The sequence below is a fragment of the Crassostrea angulata genome, chromosome 9, assembly GCF_025612915.1.
Source record: "Crassostrea angulata isolate pt1a10 chromosome 9, ASM2561291v2, whole genome shotgun sequence".
NCBI lineage: Eukaryota > Metazoa > Mollusca > Bivalvia > Ostreida > Ostreidae > Magallana > Magallana angulata.
In genome coordinates, this window is record NC_069119.1 from 37,776,490 (window position 1) to 37,801,744 (window position 25,255).

At 35.0% G+C, this 25,255-nt stretch overlaps 1 protein-coding gene, 1 long non-coding RNA gene and 1 pseudogene across 2 annotated transcripts; 2 read left to right on the plus strand and 1 right to left on the minus strand.

Moving 5' to 3' along the window:
* The window catches only part of LOC128163002 (uncharacterized), a 206,920-nt pseudogene that overhangs the window by 112,329 nt on the left and 69,336 nt on the right, over positions 1 to 25,255 (plus strand).
* LOC128163016 (uncharacterized) lies at positions 876 to 2,385 on the plus strand. Its single transcript, XR_008240751.1, has 4 exons — positions 876 to 906; positions 1,473 to 1,597; positions 2,218 to 2,237; positions 2,350 to 2,385. It is a non-coding gene; the product is annotated as an uncharacterized LOC128163016 (long non-coding RNA).
* Positions 3,776 to 6,772, minus strand: LOC128163014 (uncharacterized). Its single transcript, XM_052826474.1, has 3 exons — positions 6,673 to 6,772; positions 5,939 to 6,068; positions 3,776 to 5,499 (listed from the first exon to the last, which is right to left on the minus strand). The coding sequence occupies exons 2-3, from the start codon at positions 6,033 to 6,035 to the stop codon at positions 3,926 to 3,928; spliced, it is 1,671 nt and encodes a 556-aa protein (XP_052682434.1). The 5' UTR covers positions 6,036 to 6,068; positions 6,673 to 6,772; the 3' UTR covers positions 3,776 to 3,925.

Below are 25,255 nucleotides of genomic sequence, written 5' to 3' on the forward strand. Positions count from 1 at the left end.
AAGGTACACAGTCAACTTGTCAAATAGTTCTAAACCATACAAAAAGGTACACAGTCAACTTGTCAAGTATGTCTAAACCATACAAAAAGGTACACTGTCAACTTGTCAAGTAGTTCTAAACCATACAAAAAGGTACACAGTCAACTTGCCAAGTAGTTCTAAACCATACAAAAAGGTACACAGTCAACTTTTCAAGTATGTCTAAACCATACAAAAAGGTACATAGTCAACTCGTCAAGTAGTTCTAAACCATACAAAAAGGTACACAGTCAACTTGTCAAGTATGTCTAAACCATACAAAAAGGTACACAGTCAACTTGTCAAGAAGTTCTAAACCATACAAAAAGGTACACAGTCAACTTGTCAAATAGTTCTAAACCATACAAAAAGGTACACAGTCAACTTGCCAAGTAGTTCTAAACCATACAAAAAGGTACACAGTCAACTTGCCAAGTAGTTCTAAACCATACAAAAAGGTACACTGTCAACTTGTCAAGTAGTTCTAAACCATACAAAAAGGTACACAGTCAACTTGTCAAGTAGTTCTAAACCATACAAAAAGGTACACAGTCACCTTGTCAAGTAGTTCTAAACCATACAAAAAGGTACACTGTCAACTTATCAAGTAGTTCTAAACCATACAAAAAGGTACACAATCAACTTGCCAAGTAGTTCTAAACCATACAAAAAGGTACACAGTCAACTTGTCAAGTAGTTCTAAACCATACAAAAAGGTACACAGTCACCTTGTCAAGTAGTTCTAAACCATACAAAAAGGTACACAGTCAACTTGTCAAGTGGTTCTAAACCATACAAAAAGGTACACAGTCAACTTGTCAAGTGGTTCTAAACCATACAAAAAGGTACACAGTCACCTTGTCAAGTAGTTCTAAACCATACAAAAAGGTATACAGTCAACTTGTCAAGTAGTTCTAAAGTCTAAACTGTGTAAAAAGGAACATTTCAAATAATTCTAAACAGGTTCTTTAATTTTATACTAAGTTTCCTTGTTCTGAAGCATATAAAAAGGTACCACATGGACTGGTCCTTGGTCAGTAGGGCCAGCAGAGACTTATCCTATCAGTCTTGTTAGGCTACTGTGATTCTTGTTTCCCTGTTAGTGTTTGAACTAGTGGTTCCTGATACCAAGAGGTTATAACATCTGAAATCACCAAATGCGCCCCTTGTTTATGGGGTCCAATGTTCGTGGGTAACTCGTGGGCCCTCAACTTTTTACATCCCCACGAACATATACACAACCATTTGTTCAATATTTATCAAAATTATCCAGAATACACACCAATGAAATTATGTCCCCATGAACCAGGAAAATTTTGGCTACCCCAAAAAATTGACCCCCAAAAATGATTCCACAGAATGTATCTACCGAATGCAGGTAGTATATTTATCCAACTGCATTTCCTTTGGATGTTCTGTTTAGAAATCAATTTTAAGATTTTTTGTTCCCACAGCCTCCTTCCTACCCAGAGGTTGTGATTTCCGGGGGTGGATCAAGTAGTTTGACTCACCGAGAAAATGCCAAGTCAGCATTTCTGCCCCACAATGAGACGGTGTGGAAGAGAGCACTACACGCTTGGTAATGATTCTTATTTTGATCATTTATGTGTAACAGTATTCAAGCCTAGAGAGACAGACTAACAGACAAACAGACTAAGGTCTATTACAGACTCTCTTACATGGTCTCTCAACAGAAGTTATGATAGCGAACCGTAGCATTGCGCGTCCGTTGTTTACTTGCCTTGACTTATTGCCTATTATGACGTCACTTTGTTTTGGAGTCGCAAAGATTTATTTACGTCACCGTTTACAAATTAACAAATCAGAGGCGATTATTTTGAAATAGAGGGAATGTTATCTAGATATTATTCCTAGCCGGTCAATATTAAAAAAATATTGACCGGTCAATATTTTTCGTACGAGCTAATATTACAATTATTGACCATTTGTCTATATAGAGTTACATAGTGAGAATATACTACTGAATATAACAAATATATGTATGACATACAAACCAATACTGTGCAAGTTGGAGAACAATAATGTACTTTTGCTGTGATGAGAACCTTTATGAAAAGGCTCTCAACATACAAATGGTTACAGTAGCCTGGGTAATGACCAAAAATCTCCAGCATGGACTGAAACTTGCTGCTCATATTTCACCGAATTCAATACAGATTACAGTATTTTTTGCTGTAGGTATGAGATGGGCTCTCCAGGTGTATTACTGTGGACTAGTGTATTTCTTGCTGTAGGTATGAGATGGGCTCTCCGGGTGTATTACTGTAGACTAGTGTATTTCTTGCTGTAGGTATGAGTTGGGCTCTCCAGGTGTATTCGAGGAAATTGTCAACAGTAGCAGTGAAGGTGAGAAGTTTGAATATATTAAATCATGAATTCTTCTGAAGTTATTTTGTTCATATACTAATCAAGAAAAATATTGGGGGGAGGGTAGGGGGGTTTAATTTTTTTTTTTTTTAATTTTTTCGCATATGTGATAAAGATGACATCCCAAAACTCATATCGGCCTCCGGGGCTGATACAGGTTATCAGCCCTAGAGCTGATACGGATCCGTATCTCACCCCTTGCCTATTTCCGTTTCGGCATTTGTGCATGTTTACAGAAGGAAACTGAAACATTTCTTACGTCGACATTTTTAAATGCAGTAGAACACTTCAGTTTTGGAGCAGTTAATTTTATACAACACTAGGAAATTCCGGTTCAGTAGCTAAATGTTTGGTAAAACAAGATCTCATATTTTATTTAATACATGTACAGACTACTTTCAAATAATATTTAAAATCAATTTGTTTAAGTTGATGCCTTTTTAATTTTTTTATTACTAAGTATGTAATAAATTTAATTATAAATACCCTTTTTCAATATCAAAGCCTGTATCAGCCCTCGACCAATATCATCCCTCGGGCCTTTGGCCCTGTGGCTGATATTGGAGTCTTGGGCTGTTACTGGCTGTGATATGGAAAAGGGTATGTATTATTCTCTATTTATATTGTGGAAATTTGTTTTTCTTTATAAATCAGTTTCATATATATTTAGTTTGTATTGAATATATGTATATCTGATAGGTACAAAAAGTTTGTTATAGAAATAAAAAATAAATCCAATTCGTTTTAATGAATGACTGCATGGGGTTTAATTTTTTTCAAGATCTTCATAATTATATCAGACCATTGGACGAAAGATGAGGGTTCCCCAATGGTAGCAAAATTTGGAAGTACATAAATCTACAAAGTTACCAAGTTTGATAAAATCAGATTGATGAAAAGATACTGTTGCAGTACTGGTTAACTGAACAATTTATTCTGTAGACACTTAATGGTTTATTTTTCACATTTAATAAATTTAAAAAAGTTGGTCCATCTATACCCAGTAATATTTACATCTACCAAGTATTATTTCCTCTAGTTCTTACGAAAACTTAGATAATTCATAGCTTTATAGAAACAAATTGGTTGAAATCTACAGCAGTTGAAATTGACAAGAAACTGACAGGACAGAAATCGACACGCCCTGTTTATCGATTGGTCGAAGCCTACAGCAACCCAAGAAAAATAACGGACTGCATGAAATATTCATGATGATGTCAGACTAAAAGTCTCACAAGAGACGTTTCTTTTAGCTAACGTACTTTTGTACATTAACAGTAATTAAGTGAATTTTTCATACTCAATAATCAATATACGGTATTAGTTAAATATAAACAAAGACAGCATTTTATTGTTTAAATAACTGAAAAAGAGTTTATTAACATTTATTACAGGTTAATAGTCAGTAGTGTTGGTATAACATGTATAAGGTATATACACTTATTCACACACAGAGTCACTCTGTCACTGTTTAGAGATGTACATGTATGTATTTCATTACATATTATTTAAAGTTTGTTTACATGCAATATTGGATTTTTTTCACGTTTCCCGTTGCTATCTCACCCACAAAGAGGTTGTCTCTGGTGTCCACACATAAAGCATATGGACCCTGTAAGCGAAAGTTGTCAATGTAGCGGAGGAACTGTCCGTCCTGATCCAGGATGTGGATACGGTGGTTGTGAAAGTCTGCGGTCAGGATCCGACCCTGACTGTCTGTTGTGATGCCGCCTGGACCAAATGATTCCTTGGTAGTAGAGGGAGGACCAGTGTAGGTAAACCGGAGTTTTCCGGCCTGGTTGACCACCACTACTGCACGGGCTTTTAAGTCTGACACACAGATATCTAGGTTCCTGTTTTCACTGATGTAATAACCAGATGAATAGAGAGGCCGTCCATTGTCATTGAATTGAATACATAGTTTCTCTGTGGAGCCAGAGTAACGCACAACTTTTGATTGTTTATCATCAGTGTTCATGACAACCAGGAGGTCACCAGAGGAGGTACTACAGACGCTGCGAGGGTTCCAACCCTGTAGTCTGATCACTGGCTGTATCTGTGTATTCTTCACTATGTTCACAGTTCCATTAAAGTAATCAGTATAAACTAGATCCCCACTCCTTGTCACTGCTATGTCCTGTGGACCGTTCCCTGACTTGGTTTGGATTGACTTCACTGGTTTTCCCAAGAGATTATAGAGTCTTATAATATGATCATTACCACCAGTCCATATATCTTCATCACTCAGACAGGTCACACTAGTTATTGGGTTTTTTCCATTAGGGTATCCCTTAAACTCAGTGCTGATTTCCGTAATTATCCGTGGTACATCAATGAGCGGTCTGTTCGGAAGAGAGGACTCAGCACCGGGGGATTCCATGGTGTAGCCATGTTCTTCTGTTTCGATAGATAACGCAGACAGAGAACCAAACTGTTGATAAAGCTGTTCTTTGTTGATCTTCTGAGGGGTAAAACTTGGTAAGGTAACTATGAGTTTTGGAGGCAATCTTTTGAATTTATCATTCCTGGATTTATAGGCAGAGACAATGCTGACATCATTGGAGTTTAGTAGTATCTTTAGTTCAGCAATGCTCGTGGTGATTTCAGAAATGGTGCGTTTGATTTCATCCTCTTGTTTATTTAGGACGGCCAGGTATTTGGAGTCCTTTTCATTAAAGTCTGATTTCATTTTCTGGTTAGTAATGTCTATTTCTCTGTGCAAGTCTTCTCCATGTTTGTCAAAAGCTGTGGTTATTTTCCTAGAGTTTTGAGACAGATCAGCTCTCTGAACTGGGAAGCTAACGGCTATTTCTTGATATTTAGGATAAATTGATTTTTCTAATTCTTGTAAATCTTTCTCTAAGACTTTCTTTTGAAGTTCTAGTGATTTGGCAATGTCAACAAATTCATGACCTTTGTGTTCTTTAGAAGAAGCACACTGCACACAGATAGGAATGTCACATTGTTCACAGTAAAGTACACTGATGTTTGAAGGGTGTTTTGGACATTTTGCAGTAGCTCCACGCTTTTCAAATGGCACAACTTCGTGTTCTTTTGATAAATCTGAGAGATGTTCCCCCACACAGGCTTTACTATAGCATTGAATCATGATTTTTTGAAGTATACACTCTCATAACTGCAGCGGTGTGTGCATACAAATTGAGTAATGCGCGTTAGCGCGTTATGAAAATTTGTATGCACACACCGCTGCAGTTATGAGAGTGTATACTTCAAAAAATCATGATTTAATGCTTATATTTACATTTTTTTTAACTTCTTGCCTTGTCTGCAAATGTGATTCATACCTTAAAATTCCTATCTTATCCTAAGGGTAAGTTAATACTAATGGAAGAGCAACAGTAACAGCCACAAGTGTGAACTTTGATTTCCGCTTGTGACGTTGCAGTTTACAGCGTTCAACGTTTGTGACGTCATAATAAAACTCGTCAATTTGACCTTTGACTACTTGTTGCATTTAGAGGCATTTGAAGATCACAGAATTTAATGAAAAAACACAGTAGAATGTAAATATACAGATGTATGTGACAAATGTCACAGTACATAGGGGGGCCCGGGGTCTCACAGAGACGACACCGTAGCACATCCTGGGCCCAAGTTCGTGTGGCCATAATCGGTCACCTGCAAGCGTTTCTAAGAAAGTTCTGCAATTTGAAAAAATGAACACCTGAATGAATTGAGTCAACACAAAAAAAATCACTAGTTGAAGCGATTAATACATTTAGGTTTAGATTAGTCACACATGTAGGTCTTGGCCTGTTTCTATTACGAAAAAATATTATGCAAAATCTATTGCTTCCTATTTTAAAAAATGATCAAAATCTAACATCCATTTATATTTAAGCAAGTTTTCCAGAAATATCCTGTTTGGAAGAATATTAATAGTCTCTCAAAAGATCCAACAAAGATTAATCATCTTATCAAATGTTTATTAAATGCGCAGATCTTGATGTAGGTTTGGTGTCCTTTGTACACCATTTTCCTTCTGGGAAATTAAAATTTCTTCAATTTACAGAATAAAATTTCAATAAATATGCCTCGGAACCCCCAACCCCTCCCCCCGGGCAAACGTAAATTATATCAATTGCGCGCTTTTATTAAATTATAACCAAAACCAATAAGGTCAAGAATATTGGCGATATTACAGATAATTTCAGTTGTTTTAAACGTACATTTAATAACAATTATAAAGACTTGTTCTTTCCACATAAACGTCAGTTAATGATATAAAAAACTATGAGAACAAACCTTAACATTCAACGTTTCTACATGGCGCTTGTTGTGCTGCATTCCATCGCAACTTCTCGGGCCTTTCCTGCAAGCTCGGAAAAACACCTCGAATGTATTACCTAGGCGTCCATGACAACCCCCTTTTTGTAAAACTTGAAATAAATAGAACACATTTTACGATCTGTTGAGATGTGAGCTATACTTTATTGAACTAAACGATACACACTAAAATATAACACAGAAGCGACATACAAGACTGTCTAGCCGATACTTATTTTAATGGGAAGCGACTCCATTTTGTATAAAATTCTAACATCCGGTGTTAATACATTCTGGGTGTTTTTCCGAGCTTGCCGGAAAGGCCCGAGAAGTTGCGATTGGTGCTGTATTTTTACTTCCTATCACATGATTTATTTATGTACGTAAATAATTGGTGGATTGACGGGGGTGTTTTATTATGTAAGACGGGCGTACTCTTTATTTTGGCAATAAACTTAAACGAAATACATGCACCACAATACTGACTATACTTGTAACAACTCATGTGAGATGATATCCGATTGTTTAAAATCGGTAATTTTCTTGAAATTGATTTTGTAAAAATCCTACTTTCATTTTTGATGAACCACTCCAAAAGATGTTGGCAATAAACTACGAATGGACCTGCTCGCACCAATAATCATGATAATAGCGAGCGCAGCAAGGTATGTGTATAATTCTTGCTGCGCTCGCCAGAACGGTAGCACCGTAAAACATATTAGCAGCGCCGACGAGCGAAGCGAGCTCTAAGAACCAGTGTGCGCGGGAAAAAGAACGAGCTAAACCTACAGTTCATCAAAAAAAATTTTTTGTCTACGTCCCATTATGCTCTCTAATGTTTTCCCCCGTGGTGCTATGCCAAAAATGGCCGACTTTTAACTCGTAATTTACAGTGACTTAAAGTTTGAAGACACGTTTTGAGTACCGTATATGTTTTGGCGAGACTCAAAAGATTTGTTACATGCTTCCATACCTACGTAATGAGTCGAGAAACGTAAACAAAGACGAACAAAGTCATGGATGACGTCACAGTGCACTCGCGCTATATTTCCCGCGATAAATGTAGAGGTGGATCAAATATCTGTAATGATTGTACTGGCTATTTTAGTATAGACTGCGATACCTGCCTCATTGACATATGATTTGTTTTGAATTATTTTAATATAGTGATTTTATATATATATACTAGCAAGAGCCATACTTTACTGTCATATCGATCCATTTTTAAGCTAATTGTGCATGGATGTACAGTAGGCAGGTACTGTAAGTATATGAGTAGGGAGGAAATAAACAATAAGACATTTTGAACTAAATAAAAAGGAATAAAATGAAAAAAAAAACAGTTAAAAAATTATGTAGATATTGCATATACTTACACCATTATTTAAAAGTGGGAAATTACACACCTACAAACAGGTACCGGTCTCTCTCTCTCTCTCTCTCTCTCTCTCTCTCTCTCTCTCTCTCTCTCTCTCTCTCTCTCTCTCTCTCTAGTGGGTTGCGCTGTATCATAACCATTAAAATTAGTACCTTTGGCATACTTATTGTAGAGCAATACTCTCTCAAAAATTCTTTGACGTTCGTTGATACCTAAATAGAACTATAAGTTGACAATGATGCAAGGTATTTGCAATTCTTGCTGCGCTCGCCAGAACGGTAGCACCGTAAAACATATTACATGTAGTTGTACCATTACCCTCTTTCTGGGGACTCTGTGAGAGAATTAAGGAAGTACAAAATAGATAAGCTAATTGTATCCTTCTGAAAAGAGAGTGTTGCAAAATTCCCTAACGTGAAAAGGCGCGACCTTTAAATATCCGTATCGCTTGAAGAGTCATATCTAAATATAGACACATTACGTAGACGACTACATTTACACGGGTATGTTCCGTTTATTGGCAAAATACAGTGATACACAAACATTTTACACTTATTTCTATCGAACACGGCAACTACCAAATACAGTTAGGAAGATGGCCATGTATTCTGTATTTTGGTGTTAACATATATGGCCATGTAGTCTGTATTTTGGTGTTAACATGTATGGATTTCAATTGCCCAGCGTGTTCCAAGTATCATTCTATGGAGTTACATGGAAATGTCTGATTGAGGCTCTTCAAAACCGTCAGAGTTGTATTTATAATCATTGCATGTTTCTATAGTATCTACATGTAGATAAACGCCAAGTCCAGATAAAACGATTGAACAAATATATCCGTACATATTTTCATTAACATACTGCTTCATTACTGATACATATTTTTAAAATAATTTTTTTTATTTAGCTTTTAACAGCCTGTTCATGTATTTCTGAAATCGGCGTACCCGCTTATATCATAAAAAAGGGGGCAAAATCAACTTTCTACATAAATACATGTATATGCGTATACATTGTTTTGAAATCCTATGAATGTTTATAATTCAAGTTTATAAAGGGGACTTCACACGGACACAGCAAGAAATCTTGAAAAAAATTAAGCACGCATGCAAAATATTACATTGACAAGCGTTTAAATAACTTTATTCTGACATTCTTAATCCCTATCCAAAACAAGAGGCCCAGGGGCCACATCGCTCACCTGAGCAACAATTGCCTTAATTCTGATCAAATTAGCATTACATTATCAAAATATCTTGACAACTGAGTACAGTAGATCTTGCTAATAAAAAATTATCCACCTCTTATTTTTGAGTAAATACCAAGCCCCTTTTGTTGTTGTACCTGTAAGAAGATTTTTCTCTATTCCTATATAACCCCCCCTCCCCCCTTTTTCGTGGCCCAACTTTTCTGTAGGGAATCATGGTTTCATCAAACTTAAATCTGTATAACCTGTACTTTCACACTAAGTACTGAGTTTTAGACCGAAAACCTTCCCAAAATATTTATAAAGATTTTCTCTATAAATTCCTATGTAAAAATTCAAACCGCCATCACGGTCCCGCCCTACCACTAGGGACTGTGATTTTGCAAACTTGAATTTACACTACCCGAGGATGCCTCTACACAAGTTTAAGTTTTTCTGGCCAAATAGTCTTTAAAAAGAAGATTTTTAAAGATTTTCTCTATATAGACCTAAGTAAAAATTCATCCCCCATTGTGGCTTCTACTCAAATTTGGGCTTTCCTGGCCTAATAGTTTTTGAGAAGAAGACTTTTAAAGATTTTCTCTCTATATAAAAAAGTATCCTCCATTGTGGCCCCGCCCTACCCCCAGGGACCATGATTTGAACGAACTTGAATCTACATTATCTGAGGATGGTTACACGCCAATTTGAGCTTTCTTGGCCAAATAGTTTTTAAAAGAATTTTTTAAAAAGATTTTCTCAATACATTCCTATCTAAAAATTTATTCCACAATTGTGGCCCCACCCTACCCCCGGGGACCATGATTTAAACAAACTTGAATCTACACTTCCTGAGGATGCTTCCATTTTAATTTGAGCTTTTCTGGTCTAATAGATTTTGAGAGGAAGATTTTTAAAGATTTTCTTTATATATTCCTATTTAAAAATTGATCCCCAAATTGTGGCCCCACCCTACCCCTGGGGACCATGATTTGAACAAACTTGAATCTACACTACCTGAGAATGCTTCCATTTTAAATTGAGCTTTTCTGGCCTAATAGTTTTTGAGAAGAAGATTTTTAATTAAAAATTTTCTCTATATATTCCTATGTAAAACTTGATCCCCCAATTGTGGCCCCACCCTACTCCCTGGGATCATGATTTGAACAAACTTTAATCTACACTACCTGAGGATGCTTCCATTTTAAATTGAGCTTTTCTGGCCTAATAGTTTTTGAGAAGAAGATTTTAAAATATTTTCTCTATATATTCCAATGTAAAACATGATTCCCCTATTGTGGCCCCACCCTCCCCCCGGGGACCATGATTTGAACAAACTTGAATCTACACTTCCTGAGGATGCTTCCGTTTTAATTTGAGTTTTTCTGGCCTAATTGTTTTTGAGAAGAAGATTTTAAAAGATTTTCTCTATATATTCCTATATAAAACATGATCCCCCTATTGTGGCCCAACCCTACCGCAGGGGACCATGATTTGAACAAACTTGAATCTACACTATCTGAGGATGCTTCCACTCAAAGTTGAGCTTTCCTGGCCTAATAGTTTTTTAGAAGAAGATTTTTAAAGGTTTTCTCTATATATTCCTATGTAAAAATTGATCCCCCTATTGTGGCCCCATCCTACCCCCGGGGACCATGATTTGAACAAACCTGAATCTACACTTCCTGAGGATGCTTCCATTTTAATTTGAGCTTTTCTGGCCTGATAGTTTTTTAGAAGAAGATTTTTAAAGATTCCCTCTATATATTCCTATGTAAAAATTGATCCCCCGTTTGTGGCCCCACCCTACCCCCGGGGACCATGATTTGAACAAACTTGAATCTACACTACTTGATGATGCCTCCACACAAGTTTAAGCTTTTCAGGCCGAATAGTTTTTGAGAAGAAGATTTTTGAAAAACACCAACAAATTTTCAATAATTCTCAATTATCTCCCCTTTAAAGAGGGCGTGGCACTTCATTTGAAGAAACTTGAATCATCTTTACCTAGTGGTGCTCTGTGCCAAATTTGGTTGAAATCTGCCCAGTGGTTCTTGAGAAGAAGATGAAAATGTGAAAAGTTAACAACGACGACGACAACGACGACGACGACGACAGACAACGGACAAATTGTGATCAGAAAAGCTCACTTGAGCCTTTGGCTTAGGTGAGCTAAAAATCGGTCATAATCACTTCCTATTCTCTCTAAGTTACCACTCGTCTAACCTAGAAGTGACCTTTAGATGGGGAATTTAACAAAGGGTTCATACATTTCAAAGGTATTAATGATTTTTCCCCAAAAGTTAGATTTTTTAAAAATATGCCTCTATGAAACAAAAAACGGAAATGGCATTTTTGAGAAATTGTCCTAATCTAAACTTTAAGAATAAATTAATTTTGTTTCAAGGAGGAAGTCTTTTTGAACAATGAGGATTCCTCTTTTATTAAGGGTGAATTCTGCCACTTTTGTCTGTGTAACTATTTTCAATTCAATATAATGTTCTTATAAAAGTTAATATCAACTTTCTGTATAAAATTCTACCCTGTTTTATATAGTACAACGTTGCTAGCAAAAAAGGAATTACATCAAATTCTGTAACTTTAACTCTTCCATTTTATCTGAAACTCCTTAAGAGAAATTAAATTAGCATAGGAACTGCAACACCTTCTTTAATACTAGTAATTATTGTTTCTTTTGAATATAATCTATAAATATTTCAAATTTGTAAAAAAAAAAAAAAAAAAAAAAATCCGACCTCGCAATGTTTGCCTACATTGTCGCAAACCTACCAATTGAACCTCATTTGAGGTTGCGCATGTGCGAGAGTGTATAGTCACGAAAATTTGGGCCTTAATATTTTTGTGTTTTTCTACGGAAAATCGGTTTTATTTTAATTGCTGAGAACAACTATGTGTTTCTATGAATCCTAAAAGTCAAGGAAAGGGCAACAAAAAACCAAACAAAGGGAAAAAAAGAAGAGAGACGCAAATGTAAGTAGTGACGATGGAAATCATAACAAAGTCAATGTACTGAGTACTTCTCAGGGTGTAACAGTAACGATACGATAGCATTTTCACTGAAGTGGCGAGAGATTTAAAAGTTTGCTTTTCGACACCGATTAGCTCGATCACAACAATGAATCCAATGCATGCTATGAACTATAATGTATCCCCTGTTGGTTATCAACCCCAAAACCCGTCTGTAGCCCAGCCCGTTGGATTCATAGCGCATACGGACAGCCAATATGAATCAAAAATCGACAATCTTGCTAAAAAATTAGATCTTGTGTTCCAAAAATTGAACAAACTCGACAATATCGAAACCAAAATCAACTCATTTGATCATGAGAATAAGATGACCGCTGTCACCAATGATGTAAATGAACTGAAAAAAAACTGTGCATGAGCTGGAAAAAAGTGTAAAATTCACTAGCGAAAAATTAGATGAGAGTGAAAAAAATAATTCAGAAATTAAAACAAAATTACAGAGCATACAAACTCTTGAAACAACTAACGCCAATCTTTCTGCCCAATTGCAAAAACTAAGTTGTGAAATAAATGATTTGAATGAACGACATGTCGACCTACAGTCACAGAGCATGAGAGACAATTTAATCTTTCATGGAATTGCCGAAACAGATAACGAAAATTGTGAAGACAAGTTAAAAGAGTTCATTGCAGAAAAGTTAGACCTAAGACACACCGTAGAATTCCATCGAGTTCATAAAATGGGGCGCAGGGTGCACGGAAAAACGAGACCTATCGTTGCGAAGTTTGTTCAATTTAAGGAACGGGAACTAGTGCGGAAAGCAGCCTTTACTAAGTTAAAAGGAGAACAAAACAGAAATTATGGAATTAACGAACAGTTTCCGCGTGAAACAAATGAGAAGAGAAAATTACTCGATCCTTACTATAAATCAGCAAAAAGACAGCAGAAGCGGGCCCAACTCATATACGACAAACTTTACATCGATGGCGAATTATTCACACCCCCACCCCAAGATGACACAAACAACCCACAACTAGATCCTCCGACACGTTCTGGGCCCACCGAATCGAGACGGCTATCAGCAGCGGCACCGACGTTCACACCAAGACCCAGGGGCGGAGGTCGAGGAGGCAGAGGACAGCGGATATAGGGAAACCGTGGAGGGCGCGATGAAAACGCGATTGATGACCAGCATAATTTCTATGACACCGACTCTCTTAACTATTCTCAGACTGATGTTTCCAACAATGTTAATCCACAATATTCTGAAAATAGTCTCAAACTATTATCCATAAACGTCTGCGGTATCAACAGACGTCTCAACTATCCAGAATTCATAGAACTAGTGAACCGTTATGATCTATTGTGCTTCACCGAAACAAAAACAGACGACCTGGAAACCATCGAACTGGACAATTACGTATTGTTTGCGAAAAATAGACAGGTGTGTGCGCGAATCCGGTCGGGTGGTATCGTCGTCGGGTGCCGTGAAAACTTATCTTAATGTATTACGTCTATAGAAACAGAATGTAAATATGTTTATTGGTTTAGGGTTAAGGGTGAATTGTTTGATTGTGAGAATGATGTTTTATTTGGTTTTGTATACATCCCACCTCAATGTTCAAATTATAGTTCATCAGAAGCATTTAACGAAATAGAACTTGAGTACTTAAATTTAATATCTCAGTTTGACTATGTGTGTTTAACAACGCCAGAGTATCTGACAAGAAAGATTTTTTTTGAGGAAAGTGATTTGTCAAATTTTGAGGTATCGATTGACACAGAGTGTGATATCCTAACTGATGTAAACAAATTGAATATTTTCAACATTAATATTGATAGAAAAAGTTGTGATAAAAAAACAAATTTTTTTGGAAATCAGCTGTTGAATTTTTGTAAAACAAATAGTTTATATATAATGAATGGAAGAGTTAACGGAGATGCAGATAGTGGGAATTTCACCACTACAAGATCAGGTGTTGTTGACTATTTTATTTGTAATGCAGATTTTTTTACGTTTGTTAAACATTTTGAAGTATTAGATTTTTATTGTTTGTACTCTGATATCCACATGCCATTGACTTAAGCTGTGAAATGTTAAATAACGAAAATCATAAGGATATATCATATCATGTTAATCCTACACAAAAAATTAGATCATGGGATCCAACCAAGTCGAACGAGTTTTGCCAAAATATAAATACATTAAATTTATTAAGAATTGAACAAACCATAGATGATAAAGTACGCGACTCTGTCGAAATACAGAAGGAAGATGTAGATTCTTTGTTCAATAGTTTAGCTGATGTACTATTATCCTCAGCCAAAATCACTTTTGGAACATTTTTACCGCGCAATAAAACTTCGGTTAGAAATAGCAAAACAAAACAATGGTTTAATGCGGATTGTTTTATAGCAAGAAAATATTGTAGGAAAATTAGACGCAAATTCAAGTTATATGGAACCAGCGTGTTTAAATCCGAACTGCAAGGAGCACAGAAAAAATATAAGCGCATATTAAATAAATCTTACAAAGTTTATAGAAATAACCTACAGCGTAACATTAAAGCATTAAGAAGTTCAAATCCAAGAGAATACTGGAAACTCGTGAATGATAAAAGCAGTAACGAATCTAACGATATTAATATAGTAGATTTTTATGACTATTTTAAAACTGTTAACGCGAACGAACATGATTTAGATATTGAATTAGACTATTCTTCTTTCAATCATAGATGCGAAGATACATTTTGTAACTCTTTGCTCAATGACCCAGTTACTGCGGCCGAAATTCTTGAGGTTGTTAAAACTATTAAAAATAACAAATCGCCGGGACCAGATACTGTTGTTAATGAATATATTAAGACATCCATTAATATCATGATACCATTATATGTAAAACGTTTTAATTTAGTGTTTGATACTGGTATTATTCCGGAAGCCTGGCTGGTCGGGAACATAAAACCAATACATAAGAAAAAGGGTAGTTATGCTGACCCACAAAATTACCGTCCGATTACTCTTTTGAGCTGTCTAGGAAAGTTTTTTACTTCTGTATTGTGCAGAAGGTTAACTACTTTTGCTGATAATGTTAATCGTATCAGGGAAAATCAGAGTGGTTTTAGAGAAAATTATTCTACAATTGACAATATGTTTGTTCTTTACTCCCTGATTGAACTTTCTTCACTCAAGAAAAAGAAACTCTTCTGTGCTTTTATTGATTTTAAAGCTGCATTCGATAAAGTGTGGAGAATAGGATTATGGAAAAAAACTTATTGAATATCAAATTAAAGGGAACTGTTTAAGGGTTGTTGTCAAAATGTATAATGGCTGTAGATCAAGAATATTTTATAATATGATTTTTCCGAATATTTCCCTTGTCGGAATGGTGTCCGTCAGGAAGAAAACTTATCCCCGTTTCTTTTTGCATTATATCTTAATGATCTTGAAGATTTTTTATCACATGAAAATGTCACAGGACTGAAAAGCCTGTCTGAAGAAATTGAACAAAATTTAAATTGTTATCTTAGAATTATGATTATGTTGTATGCAGACGACACTGTGCTGATGTCCGAAACCGTAGATGATCTACAATATCAGCTTCATTGATTTCAAACGTACTGTGAAAAATGGAAATTTCAAGTGAATGTTGAGAAAACTAACATTATTATTTTTGGTAAAGGTAGACAAACCTCAAATGAATCATTTCTATACAATGGTAACGAAATAGAAATCGTCAAGGAATTTAAATATTTAGGAGTTATATCTTCAAGAACAGGCTCTTTCTACAGTACTAGGAAATATGTAGTAACGAGAGCTACCAGAGCTATGTACGCAACAATTAAAAAGTCAAGAGAATTAAATCTATCGATTGATTGTCAACTTGATATGTTCGATAAAATGGTTGTTCCAATTTTACTGTATGGTTCTGAATTGTGGGGTTTTGAAAATTTATGTATCATTGAAAAATTGCATCTTAAATTTTGTAAACTTGTACTTAGTCTTAAGACGTCCACACCAAATTTTATGATCTACGGTGAACTTGCTAGATATCCATTGTGTGTGAAAGTAAAAATTAGAATGTTGAATTTTTGGATAAGATTGTTGAAAGGTAAAGAATCAAAATTGTCATATATATTGTATAATTTTTTACATAGCCTAACACAAATCAACAATTATAATTTCAAATGGGTTGAATGTATACAGAATATCTTACATGAATGTGGTCTAAGCTATGTCTGGTTGACGCATAATGAAGAAAATGAAAAATGGATTTTAAATGTTGTTAAGCAAACTTTGATTGACCAATTTCAACAAAAATGGGTCTCTGATTGTAACGCATCTAGTAAAGGATTGATCTATAACTTGTTTACTAATAACATTTTTGTACCTAGAAATTATATAAACTTTGGTGCGTATATAAATAACATTACTACATCAGTTAGATTTAGAACAAGCAACCATAAACTGCCAATTGAGACAGGCAGATGGAACAATGTACCCAGAAATCAACGATTTTGTAATTTATGTAAAAATAACATTGGCGACGAATATCACTATATTATGATATGTCCGGAATTTAAAGAATATAGAAAAGCTTATTTACCATTAATGTATTTTAGACGACCAAATGCTTTCAAATTTTTTGAATTATTTTCATGTAACAAATTAGCTGTTATTTATAACCTATGTAAATTTATCAATATTATTAATAAGAGAGTCAACTCTCCAGGTTGATGAGTACAGTATACACTCTTGCTTTTGTATAATATTGTATGTATCGTATATTTTCTCTATGTTGTTTTATACAATATGAGAATAAATAAAATGAAATGAGTGGAGAGTAAAATAAAATATCGATCGTTATGATTTGCTCTGCCAATAAGGTGCATGTACTTATCAAGCTATCACAAATGTCTGTACCGCCTCTTATACAGGAGACCTTTTGTTACTTAAAGACACTGAAATAAAGTATAACTGGCCTGCAATTTAAGGTAACTTCTGATGTAATATATTGTAAAACTAGCGCTCGTGAAAATTGTATAATTCAAAGGACTATATATGGTTTGAGCCGAAAATGGCCCCCTAAAATGAACATTGTCATTCTACTGTAATTCTTTATTTTATCTGTACAAATATACATTTGAATTTTTTTTTCATTTTGATTTTAATGCCCACAATTTTAAAATATGACATCATAAAGTTTACCTTTTCCCGCCATTTTCTCATTTTTAGCATAAAACAGCTTGTTTGGAGGCACTTTTTCTTTAAGGAAACATTGAGCGACTGCGTGAACAAACAAAATATTTTCACCGAAGATGTATCTCTCCAATAGTTATAAGTGACAAAAAGTTCGCTCTTGTTCCGATAAAATTCCTTAACTACTCTCAAAACTGAACTTTATTCTGTAGCCACATCAACTTCTGACCAGACCGGCCATTGTGATAGCTAATGTTAAACTCAGTTTCATTGGTTAATATTCCTGATGTACCAATTAGAATTAGTCTTTCTCTAAGACGTAAAAATGACCGGCCCTGTCAGAAGTCAATGTGGTTGCAGAATAAAAGATCAGTATGGAGAGTATTACAGGAATTTTATCGGAGTTTTTGTATGTAAGTAGCATACGTTTGATGTAAGATTTTAAAAGATTAGTGCGAATGTTTCTCGACTTCTTGCAATACTGCTGTTGTCATAGAATGATGACGTTTATCTCATACGTGTGGTGCATATTACCTGTGTGATAAATCTTTGCTATATCAAACGGGTAATGCTTTATCAAATACTTCCGGTCCGAACTATTTTTGACACAGCCCCTCGCTTCAACGCTTCAGTGACCTAATTTCGAAGATTTGCTTTATCGTGCTTGTACTTTCAAAATAACTATATCTACTACAAAAATGATATTAAATGAATGAAATAATTGTCAAAAAATTATATTCAAATATGAAGAAAAACACATAACTGCGTAGCACAGGCGTCGGAAGGACAACTGTTCCTCGTTCGAGTCAATTCAAACTAATGAGCATTCCCAACTTTGTGTATGTTAACAAACTTGATTATTCAATTCTTCTGATCAGTATTTCTATTTAATCAAGTAAATAAGCTCTAAGAAAAATTATTTAGAGCTAAAAAAAATATTTCAAGGTTTATTTCAGTGAAACTTTACATCAAAACAGTTAGATGTATATCAGAAATGACGTACTAAATTGTATTGCGCAAAGTCGCAGTAACCGCATAACACAACGCGTTGCATCATCGTCTTTGATCTTTGAAAAATCAATTCTGGTCATATAAGGGACTGTCTCAAAAGCTTCATAATATAAATCAAATTGTATGAGATAAATAGAACATCTATAATTGTGTGATGTTATATATTTGCTTTATCCAACTCGTTGAAATGGTTATATTCGCTCGGCAAGCCTCACGAATATATACACCATTTCAACTCGTTCGATAAAGCAAATATGAAATCACACAATATAGATATCCTCTATCCTCCGCTATTGCAAGACCCATCAACTTGAAATTCGGCATGAGTGTATCTCAGACATTACTTTTATGAAAAATACATGCCTATTGCGAGTGTTTTAAAAATTATTTAATTTATTAGGCTTTTGAAGTGACCTGGTAGTTTTTTTATCTGGGTCAGAGTTCGACCCCTTTCTTTATTTATGGTTATATTGAAATTAATGATAACACGGGCTTGGCCCCTGTGATTGATCGTAAAAAGTAAGAAAATTTAACGTAATGACTGTTAATGTACATCATTACGTTAGCTAAAAGAAACAGCCAAATCGATTCTATGGGAATTTGCGTCTGACATCATCATGATTATTTCGTGCAGTCCATGATTTTTGCTAGGTTGCTGAAGGTTTCAACCAATCGATAACGTGGGTTTGTACATGTAGATTTCAGTCCTGTCAGTTTCAACGGAACTGTGAATTACAATTAATGTTCGTAAGAAAAAGAAGGAACAATACTTGGTGAATTTAAATATAATTCTATATTGTGGAAATTGGTTGTTTTTCTTTGTATTTAATCAGTTTGATATTAAATTTGTATTAAATACACGTACTTCTGATAGGAAAAAACAGTGTATTATAGAAATCAGAAGACTAAATAAAATGTGTTTGCAGGATCTACCTTCCTCTACTGTTTTGATTTAAGGTAAGGTTTGCGGTTACAGGGAGAACTAACACATTTTCATTGTGACGTAACACCAACTACCCTTTATTTCAGTTATGACGTCAAAATTTATATGACGTCATAATTGATTTCATTTTTTTTTTAAATTTCGCGGTTTTTTTTAGTTTCAATGAAAAAATAAGAGGACACAAGCATTTTATCAATTTCCACGAAAACGAAATCCGCATCATATGGTTTTGAATAGTGTTTTAGAAACATCAGGTTACACATATTCTAAGATGCGTTTTTCCTGAAATCGGTGGACTTGGAAAGGTTTCAAATAAGATGTTTTCGTTTACATAATAGTAGTCCAAATTAAGACTTTTGTTGCATTTTATTCTATTTTTGGATAGTTCATCAGAAATCAATAAAAATGAATCATGATATTAATAGTACTAGTGATATTATTTTCGAACATTTTAACCATGAATAACCCCCATTATAGTCACATATAAACTGTACATATTTTCACGAAATTGTTTACATTTCATCAAAATGAAAATTGGAATTCATGAACTTTGACCTTTTGTAGTTATAAAACGGGACGGGCAAAATTCATTTGAATTTCATGAGAAAAAAGACTTTAGTATAGTGAACAAAATGGTATGTAACTTTGGTACAACCTCTAAAAAATGCAAGCCGCAAACCTTACCTTAACACTATTTATAGCACAGGAATTTCCAAAATAAAAACTGTCAACAAAATATTAAGATGTGTCTGTTTAATTGTTAGTAAAAAAATTACAACTTTATAGGTACAGCCAGATTGTTATAGGAATCAGGAGCTAAATAAATTAATTTCATCAGAATTATCGACTGTATTGGGCTGTTGTTTTTTTTTCAAGACAGACTTTCATAATTATAATATAACAGACGGTTGATAGGACGCCGCCGCCTCGTGCACTATGTATCAAACCCTGACTACTATTTAGGCATAGTACATGCACAACACAATATTATTATATAATTAGATTATACAATGTTGATATCTAAATCATAGTATTTTTAAACATACTTAACTATTTTCAATAGTTTCCATTTTAGATACATTGTAACTGAAAACAATACAGTCATAAAAAATAAATAATAATAAATAAATAATAATAATAAATACATGATTAATATAAAAAAATATACATGTACCAAGAAAGGTGTATAAGTGTACATGTAGTTTGATTTGAAAGCTGCAAGGATAATTATAATTTGCTCGTTTGCATTATGGAGATCTTGGGTATAGGTGGCAGGGGATAGTGTATTCGGTTGATTTGGTTGATTTGAGAGCTGCATCCTAATTTGCAGTATAGCGATCTCGGGTAGATATCCATTGTCTACTTTCTAAATAGCAATAGTTCATGCACAGACCACATTGCCACCCTTCGAACCATCAAAGAGCAATCTGTTGAGTGGAAGTCTTTACTATTTTCTACATTTGTTGACTTTGAAAAAGCTTTTGACAGTATGGATAGGTCAAACATATCTGAAAGCTAATTGAACATTATGGAATACAACCGAAGTTCATTAGCATCATTAGAAACCTATATAACGATGCCACATGTCACATGATCCACAATGGAAAACTCACACATACATTCAAAGAAGAAACAGGAGTAAGGCAGGGCTGCATTCTTTCACCAACAATATTTTCAACTGTAATTGACAGGATCATGAACGAAACAACACAAGGCAACAAGACTGGAATCCAGTGGACCTTCACCAAACACCTCGAGGACCTGGATTTTGTAGATGACATTGACATGTCATCCCACAAACAACAACATGCGCAATAGAAATTGTTGCGCCTTGCAGCAGAGGTAGAAAATACCGGCCTTAAAATAAAGATAAAAAAGACAGAGGTGATAAGAATGAACACCAAACAGAATGCACCAATCCAGTTAAATGGAGTGAACATCATATAAACCGGAAATAAACCTATCTTGGGAGCATTGTCAGCAAAGACGGGGGTGCTGACGACGATGTTAAAAGCCATACCAACAAGGCAAGACATGTATTCAACACCCTCCCCAAATATGGACTCAAAAGCACTCTCCATCAACACCAATCAAGAATCTTTAATACAAATGTAAACTCAGTCGTCCTGTTCCATAGTTCGGAGACCCGGAAGGTAACGAAAACAATTCATAACAATCCTTAGTCTTTTGTCAACAAATGTCTCTGCCATATTCTTAATATCAAATGGCTAGACTTCATAGCTAACAACAGCCTACGGGAAAAGACCAACCAAGATCCTATCTACATTAAAATAAAGAGGGGGAAATGGAGAGATGGATAGGCCACATTCTCCATACATCCACAGAAAAAATCGCAAAACAGGCACTGGACTGGAACCCTCAGAGAAAGAGGACGGTTGGGAGACATAGGCAAACCTTGAAAAGATCAGTGGAGTCAGAAGTAAAAGAGAGAGGAATAACGTGGGCCCAGTTAAAGAAAGTCGCCCAAAACAGAGTCCACTGGCGAGGAATTGTTGCGGCCCTATGCTCCCTAAGGTGCGAACATGAATAAGTGAAGTAATAGTTGATAAAGAGTATATTTACATTTATTGCAGGTTAATACGTACAGTCAGTATGCTGGTATAAGATTCATACACACACAGCCACTGTCACTTTACAAACATGTACCGGTAGTTATTACGTAACAGTTTTTAAAACAGTTATTAAATACTTTGTTTACAATACTGGATTTTCTTAACTTCGCCTGTGAAGTGGTCGGTCACAAAGAGGTTGTCTCTGGTGTCCACACTTTCACCGTATGGGCTCTGTAATTGACAGTTGTCAGTGTAGCGGATGAATTGTCCGTCCTGATCCAGGATGTGGATACGAGGGTTGTACGTGTAACCGTCTGTTATCATGATCCGACTCTGGCTGTCTGTTGTGATGCCGCGTGGGTGAAATGATTCGTTGGTAGTAGAGGGAGAACCAGTGTAGGTAAAACGGAGTTTCCCGGCTTGATTGGCCACCACTACTGCACCGGCTCCTATGTCTGACACGCAGATATCTAGGTTACTCACAGGGCGAAAAACCATCTTTAAGCAAGCACTTAAAGGTGGCTTAAAGGTGACTTAAAGGAGCTTAAAGGCTATAAACCTTTAAGCCGCCTTTAAGTCACCTTTAAGCAAGTGCTTATAGGTCCTTAATGTCCAAACCTCTTTAAGCTACCTTTAAGCCACCTTTAAGCATCTTTAAGTGGCATTTACGCTCTCTTTACACTGCCTTTACACTGTCTTTAAGTGGCCTTTAAGTCAATATTGATCAAGCTGAACAATAAAAACATATATTAAATGCAAAAGCTCTTTTATAGAGATGGGAGGGGGTCATCCGAGTGATAATATAATTTCCAAGGAAGGGGGGGGGGTGTTCCAGGCGGTTTTAATCGTCGCTCCATTAAACACAGATCGCTATCATCAGCACCGCTCCGATGGACACAGATTGCCGTTATAAAATTCTTTATAATTTTTTGGGGGTTTCAAAATTATTGTAGGGATGAGCGCAGTCTCTGTATCTTAATATGTGCATAAAACTAATTAAAGTATGTTTGTTTCCTATTATAAATTAATCGGTGAAAAAAATCTCCCTCTCTCTCTCTCTCTCTCTCTCTCTCTCTCTCTCTCTCTCTCTCTCTCTCTCAGTTCATCTGGTTATTAAACAAAATAAAGATAATGAACCAAAAATGTATGATTTAATTTGTTAATCGGTTTAAGGTTTGTATTTTTTTTTTCAATTTTCATTATTTCTAACTCTAGATCTGCTAGATACATGTTAAAGATGAAAAGACTCTCAACTGCCTTTGTTATATCGTGCAGGATATAACTGCTTTGTTTGTCTAGACATAGTTTTGTTCGTTTGTGTATATCTAATTAGAGTCTATTGTTTGTCCAACTTAAGAAAACCCCTGGAACTAACACAGAATATACAAGATATACACAACAGTTGTGTCGTGTGCCCCAGGTGCATGTTTGTGTATATCTAATTAAAGTCTATTGTTTGTCCAACTTAAGAAAACCCCTGGAACTAACACAGAATATACAAGATATACACAACAGGTGTGTCGTGTGCCCAGGTGCACGTCAGGGTTTCTAAAGGCGTTGAATCTTAGTATGTACGAGTATACGATAAGTCTAGTGAATAAAAGTTAATTTACATTTGTAATTCATTTTCAAAGTATTATTTCATAGCTCTGGGTTTCAAAGATGTTACGTCTACAAATTAACGATACATGTATGTAAGAGTAAAATCTTGAGGCTAATTAATTAATGTACCGGTGATCATAAATAGGGGTTGATTATTTAAATATATGTATAAGGGTAAATATGTCAAATATACCCGGCCTGGCACATCATACAATTGTATGTACAAGTCATTTGCAATTGCCACATGCAGTAAATACGTCACCGGTAATTGGTAGTTTTGTTTGTTATAGAATTGATAGTTTAAAAATCATGTACATACAATTACATGTAAATATTTAAACATATTGGAACGGCGCCGCGATCATGAAAACCGGGAAATTGAACAAATACCCTATTAGTATCAATGTATTTAATAAAAGAAATGATTTCATTTTCTTTCTTACATTTTTATAGATATAAATTAGATGAATTACGTTTATATACTCGGTTTAAATTTATTAACTAAGAAAGCCTACTATAGTAAACCTAACGGTTTCCATTTAGGTATAATATATTTTTGTTCACTGAAGACCAAGTTCCGTATTTCATTCTAAATACATGCATGCACGTAATTTATAAATTAGATATAATTGATTGTTACAAACTGAATGGTTTGTCAAAATCTTTTCAATTAGACACATTCAATACAGTGATTCAATATCCACTGATATATGGGATATAAAAACGCTTATAAATATGTAAGTTGCCGTGGCTCAGAGGATGTGTGGTGATGCTAGTAAACTAAGGGTCCCGGGTTCAATTCTCACCGCGGCCGTTTTTTTTGGTGTTTTTTTTTCATTTTTCTTTCTAGAACAAAAACTGTTTTAATACCTTTTCTTTCATAAAGTTAATACATTTTGTTGGAAATTAAGCACAATATTGAATTAAATTTTTTTTAATGGCTTAAAGGTGGCTTAAAGGTGGCTTAAAGGTAGTTTAAAGGTGGCTTAAAGGTGGCTTAAAGAAGTTTGGACATTAAGGACCTATAAGTTGTTCTTAAAGGTGGCTTAAAGGTGGCTTAAAGATAGTCTTTAAGCTGCCTTTAAGCCATCTTTACGCTTTCTTTAAGCCACCTTTAAGCAATACATATAGCTTAAAGGTAGCTTAAAGGTGGCTTAAAGATCGTCTTTAAGCTACCTTTAAACACCTTTACGCTATCTTTAAGGAGGACTTAAAGATGGTCATTCATACTGTGACTTTTCTCACTGATGTATTTAAAGCGGCATGGTCACGATTTTGGTCAAATTTTATTTTTCTGTTTTTATTATTTACAATGCTTTATGAATGCATTTCTAATGATCAAATGAAATTTGGGTGCCCGGCGATGAGCTTTAAGCAAGATACAGGGCTCATAATTCTTCGTCATGTAAACAAAGCTCGTGCCCTGTTTTTGCTTACATAGGTTCAATATATCAATAAAAATCTTTTTCAAGATGATTTGTCTATACTCTTATTCATTTTAAGCATAAATAAACAGTTCCTAACGATTAACACATTCAGTTTAGGTCTAAAGCGGGAATTTTAACTTCAACATTCAATTATAAGCTCTGTAACTCGCTTATAGCTCAACAAATGACACTCAAATTTCGGTTGCTTATTAAAAATGCCTTACTGAGTCATTATAAACTTTAGAATTGAAATA

Excerpts from the sequence above, each read along its gene's own strand:
- LOC128163014 (XM_052826474.1), bottom strand. The coding sequence starts at position 6,035 with ATGGCCACACGAACTTGGGCCCAGGATGTGCTACGGTGTCGTCTCTGT. Across the intron at positions 5,500-5,938 it reads CATTTGTCACATACATCTGT|GTAAAGCCTGTGTGGGGGAA; the intron begins ATATTTACATTC and ends TTCAATGCTATA.